The sequence below is a fragment of the Xenopus laevis genome, chromosome 4L (genome assembly GCF_017654675.1).
Source record: "Xenopus laevis strain J_2021 chromosome 4L, Xenopus_laevis_v10.1, whole genome shotgun sequence".
In the NCBI taxonomy this organism is placed as follows: domain Eukaryota; kingdom Metazoa; phylum Chordata; class Amphibia; order Anura; family Pipidae; genus Xenopus; species Xenopus laevis.
Genome location: NC_054377.1, coordinates 30370228 through 30382501, shown reverse-complemented (window position 1 = coordinate 30382501; position 12274 = coordinate 30370228). Strand labels below are relative to the sequence as shown.

Sequence of the window (12274 nt, the reverse complement as noted above, 5' to 3'; positions counted from 1 at the left end):
TATACGGTCATATGAAAAAGTTTGGGAACCCCTCTCAGCCTGCTTAATAATTGACTCCACTTTCAACAAAAAACATAACAGTGGTATGTCTTTCATTTCCCAGGAACATCCGAGTACTGGGGTGTTTTCTGAACAAAGATTTTTAGTGAAGCAGTATTCAGTTGTATGAAATTAAATCAAATGTGAAAAACTGGCTGAGCAAAAATGTGGGTACCCTTGTAGTTTTGCTAATTTAAATGCATGTAACTGCTCAATACTGATCACTGGCAACACCAAATTGGTTGTATTGTAGGCTCGTTAAGCCTTGAACTTCATAGGCAGGTGTGTCCAATCATGAGAAAAGGTATTTAAGGTGGCCAATTGCAAGTTGTGCTTCTGTTTGACTCTCCTCTGAAGAGTGACAGCATGGGATCCTCAAAGCAACTCTCAAAAGATCTGAAAACAAAGATTGTTCAGTATCATGGTTTAGGGAAAGGCTACAAAAAGCTATTGGAGGTTTAAACTGTCAGTTTCAACTGTAAGGAATGTAGTCAGAAAATGGAAGGCCACAGGCATAGTTGCTGTAAAACCCAGGTCTGGCAGGCCAAGAAAAATACGGGAGCGGCATATGCAGAGGATTGTGAGAATGGTTATAGACAATCCAAAGATCACTTCCAAAGACCTGCAAGAATATCTTGCTGCAGATGGTGTATCTGTACATCGTTCTACAATTCAGTGCAATTTGCACAAAGAACATCTGTATGGCAGGGTGATGAGAAAGAAGCCCTTTCTGCACTCACGCCACAAACAGAGTTGCTTTTTGCATGCAAAAGCTCATTTAGACAAGCCACAGTCATTTTGGAGACAAAGTGATTTGAACTGATGAGACAAGAATTTAGTTATTTGGTCATAACAAAAAGTGCTTTGCATGGCGGAAGAAGAACACCGCATTCCAAGAAAAACACCTACTACCTTCTGTCAAATTTGGGGGAGGTTCCATCATGCTGTGGGGCTGTGTGGCTTGTTCAGGGACTTGGGCCCTTGTTAAAGTCTAGGGTCGAATTAATTCAACCCAATATCAACAAATTCTTCAGGATAATCTTCAAGCATCAGTCACAAAATTGAAGTTATACAGGGGTTGAATATTCCAACATGACAATGACCTAAACACACTTTGAAGTCTACAAAGGCATTTATGAGGGAGAAGCACAATATTCTGGAATGGCCGTGACAGTCCCCCGGCTTAAATATCATCGAAAATCTAATAGATGATTTGAAGCAGGCGGTCCATGCTCGGCAGCCATCAAATTTAACTTAACTGGAGAGATTTTGTATGGACGAATGGTCAAAAATACCGTCATCCATACACTCATTAAAGGCTATAGGAGGCGTCTAGAGGCTGTTACATTTGCAAAAGGAGGCTCAACTAAGCACTGATGTAATATCTCTGTTGGGGTGCCCAAATTTATGCACCTGCATATTTTCTGTTAATCCAATAAACTTTTTGTCATTGCTGAAATATTACTGTTTCAATAAGGCATGTTATATATTAAAAGGAAGTTGCTACTTTGAAAGCTCAGCCAACAAAACAAAACTCCAAAGAATTAAGAGGGGTTCCCAAACTTTTTCATATGACTGTAAGCATAGTTGTACCTTACCTGATTTAAGTTCCCAGCTTGAATGAGTACTAATCAACATGATGATCCTGCAACAGGTGCTCTAATGTCCTGCTCACCCTACCTCCACCCAGTCTCAATACCAGGGGAGACAAAGGAATAAAAACACTCTGGGGCATTATAGGGAATTGTCCATATGTAGATAACTTATCCTGCGGGTAGCTGTTCAGACATCCTCTCAGCATGAAGACTATCCAGCAGAGTGCACAGTGAGGAGATCTCCATACTTTCTGCTTGCATGCAAACACCGACTTATTGCGCATGCTGCCCAAAGGCTTTGCGGCTGACTGTGTTCAGAGGAAAACATGGCCATGGTCCTCCTCGGACACTCACAGGCTACACACAAGCAATAGTACCTGGACCTTAAGAGGGTAGAGTCCAGAGACCCTGCTGGCACTTCGGGTGAGCTTGATATAACAGGAAATGGGATGGATGCCTGGGGGTGGGGGAGCCAAGCGTATTGAGTGCTTGCTAAATTATGTCACGTGACAGGGATGAATCCCATTAGTGCCCACTGCCATGCAAAGGAACAGGGAAGAGCCAGCACTTTAGGATGGAACTGCTTTCTGACAGGCTGTTGTTGCTCCTATTCAATGTAACTGAATGTGTTGCATGGGACCTGGCTTTTACTAGTATAGAGTGCTGTTCTTATATCTACCCGGCAGCTGTTATCTTGTGTTAGGAAGCTGTTATCTGGTTACCTTCCCATTGTTTTGTTAGGCTTTGGGGGAGGGGTGATATCACTCCAACTTGCAGTACAGCAGTAAAGAGTGACTAAAGTTTAGCAGAGCACAAGTCACATGACTGGGGGCAGCTGGGAAACTGAAAATATGTCTAGCCCCATGTCAGATTTAAAAAAAATAAATAAATAAAAAAGTTTACTATTTGAGAAACGGATTCAGTGCAGAATTCTGCTCGAGCAGCACTATTAACTGATGCGTTTTGAAAAAAAAATTTTTTTTCCCATGACAGTATCCCTTTAACACCATCTTTATAGTATACAAACACAGCTCCAACATCCATTTCAGAATTTAACACACCCATCCCAGGTAGTTAGAAGGAGGATCAGTATACAAATACACCAGCCCCATTTGCTCACAAATTGTGAAGGGTGGTAGTCCTATATCCTCTGCATTCTTCTAAGTCTTCCATCTTCCTCAGGAGATTGAAAGAATTTATGCTGAAAAACATTCACTAAAATAACCTTCTCTGGGTGTTGTGACCCAACCACTCTCATCCAACAGGGAAGGAGTGGCTGTAACTGGAAGAATGATCATGTTCCTTATGGAACCCTCAGAATGATAAATATAATTTAGTCAAATCTATCTGCAGAGGCAACAGTGGTACTAGATGTAACCATACTATGAACCAGCAGGTAATTTCCAGTTCAGTTATTTGTTTTTGTATTGGGATCATAAAAATGCCTTTTGCAACTTTGCCCACACAACTGTATTGTTACTCTTAATTTAAAGGGATTCCTCATTTTGTTACCATTTTGTATTTTATAGAATAGCATCTAAAAAACAAATGCTCTGTTTTGCTCCTAGTGGCAACAATAGGTAGGTGCTTATTTTTAGTCCTGGCTTTGAGGCAGGTTATGGTCGCATAAAAACCAGGTGTAATGCCAAACAGAGCCTCATCTAGGCTACCAGTTTGCATAGAGGCTATTAAATAGCCAATTAGAGCCCTTATTTGACAGCAACAGGAACATTTTTCACTCATGCTGCTCCCCTAAAAAAGGTTGGGGAACCGGCTTTACATCATACCAAACGTTTATATAAAGATGAACAACCCCTTTAATGTTGAAAGGTTCCTATTTAGAAATACACATTCAAAGGGTATAGTATTTAACGCCAGCAGAAATTCTGGAATTTCACGTGGGAATTTCCTCTCAAGTAACCAAATCAGCTTCATATATGGACAGTGCAAGCTAATGCAACAGCCGAGCTCTTTATCGTAACTGCTTCTGACTATATTGCTCTTTCACTGCAGTGACCTCCATCCTTATCTGTAACCCAGATTTTCTACACATTGTCTCTGCTCATTTGATTACACCCACTATATTAGCTGAAATATTAACTGTATACTTCAAGTTCATCCCAAAAGTGGGGGGCATTACATTATATGTATGTGATAGAATGCCCAATTCTAAGCAACTTTTCAATTGGTCTTCATTGTTTATAGTTTTATAATTATTTGCCTTTTTCTTTTGATTCTTTGCACCTTTCAAATGGGTGTCACTGACCCCTTCTACAAAGCAAATGCTCTGTAAGGCTACACATTTATCATTATTGCAAATTTTTATTACTCATCTTTCTATTCAGTCCCTCTCCTATTTATTTTCCAGCGTCTTATTCAGATTGATGCATGGTTGCTAGGGTAATTTGGACCCTAGCAACCAGATTGCTAAAATGCAAATTGAATAACTGCTGAATAGAAAGCTAAACTCAAAAACCACAAATAATAAATTAAAAACAATTGCAAATTGTCTCCTAATATCACTCTGCAGCATACTAAAAGTTATCTCAAAGGTGAACAACCCCTTTAAGGATTTAGTATGCTTATTTTAACAGACATAAATAAGATTTATTGACTTTTTTTTTTTTTTAAATGAGAAAACTTAAAAACAGATGCAAAATTTATTTTTGGAAACAAACAAGCCTGAAAATACTTCGAAATGGAAAGATATTAAGGAAGTATTCCATAATGAAAATTTTAGAGAAGTAGAAGAGTGACAACATTAACATCATGAGATAACGTGAAAAACCAGCGCACTTGTTGCATTTCCTGGAACAGCTGTTGCCAAATGCACATTAAATGCCTAGAGAAATCCTTACAGATACTGATAAGCAGTAATACTGCACATCCACATGCAACAATTGTATAAATGTCTATCTACCCTATAGGAGAAACAAACCTGTAACATAAAAAACCCCTACCCTTTGTAGACCATCCCTCCCTTCTCCCCCCTTAGGTGATACCCGGGGCAAATGCCCCTAACTTTTTACTTACCCCTCGATGCAGATTCTGTCCCCAGCAGCCATTTTCTTTTCATCTTCAGAAGCCAACCTTCGTTTTAGGAGCATGCGCAGTTGGAGTAATTTTCTGGTCCTTAACAACTGTACATCCCCTGAAAGTCACGAAAAAACAACTGCGCTAGCACCGAAATTCATAAAAATCTAAATTCTTGTGACTTTTGGCGCATGCGCAGTTGTTTGAGACCGGAAAATTACTCCAACTGCGGAAGCGCCGAAAACTAAGGTCGGCTTCCAAGTTTAACGAAGAAAAAGAAGATGGCTGCAGTGAACTGCAGGAGACCTTACTGCACAGAGGGGTAAGTAAAAAGTTAGGGGCATTTGCCCTGGGTACCACCTAAGCTGGGGGGGAGAAGGGATGGGGGGGTCTACACAGGGTAGGGGAGTAGGTTTTTTTTTTATGTTACAGGTTTGTTTCTCCTAAAGAGCAGAGGACTACAGCATGTCCTGCAGCAGGGAAGAAACACATTAGTGAGGTTACAAAGGTTTTGCTATTACCTATAAAATAAGGGCCAGATATCACAAAGCATTTTTTCCCCTTCAGGTAGGGAAGGTAAGTGACTCTTTTCACCAATCATTACAGTATTTCTCCAGAATATACCAATGACTATTTTAACTCATGCCAGAAGCCAGGCCAGGATACTGTAGTTACAAAAGATGGTGCTCATAGAGATAACTGTACCAAGAAAAAAAACACGTGGAACAGCTACATTTTTGGTAGAATTTGAACATTTACTTTTAACCACAACGACTATGTAATTATGTAACACAGGTAATTTAGATATACATTTCTATGGGTGGGGGCAATAAAATATGTTAAAACTGTAACTGGTCAGATATGATTTCCAATTATATATAATAAAAATCATTGACTACCTTATTGTACTTATGCTTTTCAGAAGACCACATAAAAAAAAGGGGCCTCGCATATGCAAAACCATGCTAAAGCAGATGTACTAAAAACATGCACTTTTGTGCAGATGGACATTAAAGCAATGGCTCAGTGTAAAAATAAAAACTGGGTAAATAGGCTGTACAAAATAAAAAACTGTTTATAAACTATAGTTAGCTGGCCAAAGATGTAATGTATAAAGGCTGGAGTGACTGGATGTCTAACATAACAGAACACTACTTCCTGCTTTTCAACTCTCTAACGCTGAGTTAGTCAGCGACTTGAAGGGGGCCCCAGTGATTCTGCATTTGATCCTTAGCATGCAGTTCAGATTCAAAAGCAAACAATTATGACCCATGTGACCCCCCTCTAGTCACCTATTGGTTACTGCCTGTTAACCATCAGTAGAAACCAATAGCAGGAAGTAGTGTTCTGGCTATTATGTTAGACATCCAGTCACTCCAGCCTTTATACATAATATTTTTGACCAACTAACTATATTGAAAACATTTTTTATTTTGCACAGCCTATTTACCCAGTTTATATTTTTATACTGAACAATTCCTTTAAGGTAACATTCCGACAACTGCTTTAAGGCAAAACTAAATCTGCTGGTACTAGGATTTCATAACTACAAGAACCACACAAAATTATTGTTCTTTAGTTTTTCACAGCCAGCTATTATTCTGCGTACGTATTTAGTACATGCTATTTGTGTAAATGTTTTGTGATGCCAAAATGTTAGGCACTTCCTCAGTGATTACAATTGCTTTCCCGATACCCCAGGCCAGTGCACCTATTTGCTAAAAACGACAATGGCCTGGGGTATTTCTGTAGAAGCTCTTTGTCATTATCTTCTTTCAAATTCTCATCGTTCTTAAGTCGGCTTTTTCACTCTACAACTCATGTGCCTGCCTGGGCCCAGAGAAGAGAAAAAAGACGGTTGTGGTGAATGGGCTTCTACAGAAATACCCCAGGCCAGGGTAGTTTCTCGTTAAAAGGAGCACCAGCCCAGGGTATCAGATAAGTGATTATAATCACTTGGGAGTGTCTAACATTTTGGAATCCCTTTGATTCTCCATTAAAGAGAAAAATGTCACTATGAAGCAAAATACTTATCCATGGATTATGAGAGGACAGTAGTAGAACTGTATTAAATTAGGCTGAAAATTATAAGTGCCAACAGATTTTGTTCTTCTTTTAGAGAAATCTTGTTTTAACTGATTATGTCTGTATGGACATCATTGAAATATAAGTACAGTGGATCAGGTCTAGAAATTCTCATTTGGGTTCTTTAATTTGCAATAATTATATGCATAGCACAAACTTTAACTCACTCCAATATATGCACCATATTGCGCTATTAATTCAGACAAATGGATATAAAAATGCAGAATATGAAGGGACACAATATTGATGACATTTTCCCAAGAAAATGCTTTACGTGACCCTTAACATAGGATGAAGATAAAAACAGTTGCAACATGTTGCATTTTAGCATATTTAAAATAAATAAAACATGCCACTGAAATTCCCATAAAACTAAACATACACAATAGCGAATGTTATGGCTGTGGCTACCACACATGTGGAAGTATCAATTTTAATCATCTTGAGGGATTACTATGTGGATTATTTAATTTGAAATGGTCATTAATTGTGGATTCTCGGTTTTGTTATTCCTAAAATTGTTCATATTCCCACAGATTTCTTTCCTAGTCCAATGGAAGTTGATAACGATGCATCTGGCAAACTTCTGTGGCTTTAGCTGTGACTTGGTGGTTCTCTTTAGAGCTGGGTTTGGAAAGGCATAAAAAAAAAATAGCTACATTACAAAAAGGCATCACACCATTCTTTCAGGCAGCCATAGCAGTCTCTAGACTGCTTGGCATTGGCTGAACAGATATCCTTCAGCCACTCCTTGAAAAGCTCTTCATCCTTCTTCAAAACAAGAAACTGGCCCAACACGACATAAGCCTAGAAAAAGACAGAGCTTGTCATTAATACAAGAATTCTTAAGTAACTGTTTACACAAATATTATATATATATATATATATATATATATATATATAGTCAAATACAAGAGGTCCTCTGCACTCAACCCATTATCAATATATTTAAGACAGAGACATTTTGTGCATACTGCTACTGAAAAATGCCTTACCCTTTAAACAACACAGGGATTGTTTGTCCATATATTGCAATATATTTAAGCTGGCCAACTACGTCAAAGTCATCCCATATCTGGCCAGTCCTATGCTCAATTTTCATCTGATTCATTAAGAATTCAATTGCTTATACATTTTACAAAGGGACTAAGTTTTACCTGCAACTTACTAGCTGCTTTCAAAGTAAAACTCCCAAACTTGGCTGCCCTTTTATTAGACACCAGTGTGATCACCTGACTATAGCTGGGAGGGGTGGGAGCTACAACATGGAGCTGGTCACTGCTCCTGAATAACTATAACAAACAAGGGAAAGTTGTGGTGAGCACAACTTTCCCTTGTTTTATATATATATATATATATATATATATATATATATATATATATATATATATATATATATATATATATATATATATATATATATATATATATATATATATATATATACACACACACACACACACACTTCTAGTGCATTAATATGGGTGGCAGTTATTGGATTCTTTCAAATGACCTTGTTTTAGCTTTAGTAGATACTATTAAGTATTCAAGGTGTGGTCTAGCCAATAAATTATATATGATTTTAATTATTCTTGCTTCCCAAGATCAACTGCTCTTTTGGCATTACCAGCAGTCTCACACTGTTACTAAGCTTCCTATGCATTTAATCTTCATTCTTTTGTATTTTGCAACTCTTTGCCATTCAAAAAAATGTATCGCCAATAAACATTTGTGGATTTTATTAAAAACAAGTATTAGGCCCTATGTTGATCCTTGTGGTATTCCACAATTGAGACCTAGAGGAATATGTTTCATATGTAAGTTTCCGCTCTCAACCAGCATAGACCTTTCATCTTAGTTAAGGAGACCCAAATAAATAGGTACTGGTTATGTGAAACTCTAGATCAGTGATCTCCAACCAGTGGCTTGTGAGCAACATATTGCTCGTCAACCCCTTGAATGTCGCCTGCAGTGGCTTTAAAACAGACGCTTATTTTTCAATTCCTGGTTTGGAGGCAAGTTGTAGTTGCATAAAAACCAGCTGTAGTGCTAAACATAGTCTCCTGTAGGCTGCCAGTCCACATAGGGGCTACCAATAGCCAATCACAGCCCTTATGTAGAAGCCAGGAACTTTTCATGCCTTTGTTGCTCCAAACTCTTTTTACATGTGAATCTTGCTCATAGATAAAAAAAGGTTGGGGACCCCTGCTGGAAATACATAAATATTAACTTCATTGTCCTAATCCAGTGAACCACTGTGGATATTTCTTAGGCTAATGCGGCACAATTAGTACTACACACAATCTACCTTTCACTTCTTTTATAAAGTATTGCAGCATAACCTGTTTAGCATCTTTGTAAAAGAATTTTGTTAAGGCCTCTTTATATACTGTGTGACACAAGGCAAACAATATTGTAGTTTCATTTCCTTGGTAATTGAAACCAGCAGAGAATGGAGTATAAACAGAGACAACTGTATACACTATATGCTGTGCTCCTTTAATGCTCCCTACTCACATTAATTTATTAATGGCAACAAAACCCTTTTCCTTTTGCCCCAATGAAGATGCAGCAGACATTCCCATGCCATTCAGACCAACACCGCTAGCAAGGAGCCAGTGCCATTAAAAATGTCAGGACATGTACAGTGATATCCTAGAGACTAGTCTGCCAGTTCTTCTCGCCCAGAGAAGGAAACTATGGTTATAAACAAATTTCTGTACTGTTATACTGAAGGTGATTTAAAAAGATACTGTCAATTCTCAAAAGAGCAAACAGATTTTTTTTAATTCAATTTTGAAATCTGACATGGGGCTAGACATATTGTCCGTTTCCCAGCTGCCCCATTCATGTGACTTGTGCCTGCACTTTAGGATGGAACTACTTTCTGGCAGGCTGTTATTTCTCCTACTTAATGTAACTGAATCAGACTCAATGGGACTTGGCTTTTACTATTGAGTGTTGTTTTTAAATCTAGCAGGGAGCTGTTATCTTGTGTAAGGCTAGGACTACACAAACGATTCCAGCGTGATCCAACATGCTGCGACAAAAATAAGGTAAGAGATAGAATTGTCGCAGCGTTGATCCGACGCGACACGTCTGCGTCCGACAAACGGATCACCACTGCAACACCATGCGACAATTCTCTTACCTTATTTTTGTCGCATGCGACTTGTCGCAGCGCGTCGGATATTGCCGGAATCGTTTGTGTAGTCCTAGCCTTAGAGAGCTGCTATCTGGTTACCTTCCCATTGTTCTTTTGTTAGGCTGCTGGGGGGGGGGGGGGGTGTTTAACATGCCAACTTGCAGTACAGCAAAAGAGAGTGACTAAAGTTTATCAGTGCACAAGTCACATGACTGGGGGCAGCTGGAAAACTGACAATATGTCTAGCCCCATGTCAGATTTCAAAATTGAATATAAAGAAAATCTATTTGCTCTTTTGAAAAATGGATTTCAGTGCAGAATGGAGCAGCACTATTAAGTGAAGTGTTTTGGAAAAAAAAAACATGTTTTCCCATGACAGTATCCCTTTAAAGAGGTCACTTCCCCATTCTCCATTTCCAATAGAAATTAAATACACAAATAATTTTTGACAGTAAATTAGTCCCTTTACATATCTGTTACCTTATCAAAGCCTTTTTCCTCAAGCCTGTGCCCCAATGCTTCGCCAATACCCGCCAGACACTGGACTGACTTTTCTCCCATTGGCTCTGCGACAAAGTCTCTGTGCTTTTGTGATGTTGACGACATTTTCACCTGAGATAAAGAATAAAAAAATCATTATGTTTATATGAGAGTTCATAAGCACCAGCATACTAATAACATATGTACTAGTCACGTGAATGAGGAAATCTGGGAAACTGACATGTCTAGCCCCATGACAGATTTCAAAATTAAATATATTTATAGATTTCAGTGCATAAGACTGCTGTAGCAGCACTATTAACTGATGCGTTTTGGAAAAAAAAAAAAATATATATATATATATATATATATATATGTTTTCCCAATGACCCCTTTAACTGTATAAGGTGGTTTGGGTGACCCACCATGACCCTTATCTGAATTATTACGAAACTGTGTTGTGATTTTACAAACCCACTATAAGGGCAGAGACACACGCTCAGATTCAGGGATTAGTCAACCAGCAATAAATCTCCTCTTCTTCGGGGCGACTAATCTCCCCAAACTGCCTCCCGTCGGCTAGAATCTAAATTGCCAGCAGGATGGCGCTCAGATGGCTTCGTCCTCCGAAGTTTCCTCGTGAAGCACTCCGAGGGTCATCCTGCCTGTGATTTAGATTCTAGCCGGCGGGAGGCAGTTCGGGGAGATTAGTCGCCCCGAAGAAAAGACGATTTACCGCCGGGCCTCTAAATCTAAATGCAGAGACACATGCTCAGATTCGGGGCGATTTAGTCGTACCGCAAGAAATTGGCTCTCCATCGGGGGGCGACTAATCTCCCAGAACTGTCTTCGTTGGCTAGAATCGAAATCGCCGGCGGCATGGCACTCGGAGTGAGCAGATTGCCATCCTGACGGCTATTTTCATTCTAGGAGGCAGTTCGGGGAGATTAGACGCCCCGAAGAAAAGTAGATTTATCGCTGGGCGACTAATCTCCCACTGATCTGAGCGTGCGTCACTGCCCTAAGAGCAGTATCGTTTTGAAGATAACACATACTTATAGCACATACTTATACAAAAGATACCCCTTGCCCCCTTTTTGATTGTCCGATTCTAGCAATGTGCCTAGTTTAAAATGACCAACCGCACAGATGAATGTCAAGTGATTTTATGAGAAGAAACCAGTTATTTTCTAATGCCATGCCCTGTATTTATGGAAGGGGAGATCATTAATTGTGTGGCACCCTCACCTTGCCTACTTTTATAGGACTTCTGGCAGGGTAAAAGATACCCAGCGAAAAACTGCCAGTCGGCCACTGGATAACAATAGCCGGAGTTGGCAACCATGGCTACTGGAATATGTGCAATGCAAACATCTACTAGGTCTTGGTTTCAATTCTAAAGCGAGACGAGGAAAGTTCACTACTGAACCTGTCTATTTACATGTCATTATTGATCATAATCATAATTACTGTTCCATAAGTTTAACCAAGAAAAGCTCAGCAATAAGAAGAAGTCATAAATACTCTTCCCTTGTGCAATTTCACTCTACAAGGAGACGCCACGTATTGATGCATGCAGCTTGTAGTTCCACTAGCCCTTAGTTTGTGCCAAATGGCTAAGCACTCATTTCATTATTAAACCTGCTGCCTTGTTTACTCTATCCAAAAAAAAAACCTGCTAAATATAAACATGCATTAAAAAGCAACGTAAAACATTACTCACTCCTTTCACGTATTCCCGCCAACTGCCCCCGAACAAAAAATAGTCTCTCAAGCACCAACCGGAAGTGTTAATGAAGGAAACTCCTTACTGCAGAAAATGTGATACCCAAAGCCACCGGAAGTCGATTGCCGCGTTACACCCACCCTGCACGATACTGCCATGTTTGTACACCCT

General features: G+C 39.3%; 1 protein-coding gene across 1 annotated transcript; it reads right to left on the bottom strand.

Moving 5' to 3' along the window:
• Window positions 1–6860: 6860 nt before the first annotated feature.
• On the bottom strand, window positions 6861–12168 carry banf1.L (BAF nuclear assembly factor 1 L homeolog). The gene is given in 3 exon segments (NM_001091089.1): window positions 6861–7559; window positions 10378–10509; window positions 12101–12168. Coding segments are annotated over 2 exon segments (273 nt in total). The 5' UTR covers window positions 10504–10509; window positions 12101–12168; the 3' UTR covers window positions 6861–7412.
• Window positions 12169–12274: the final 106 nt, after the last annotated feature.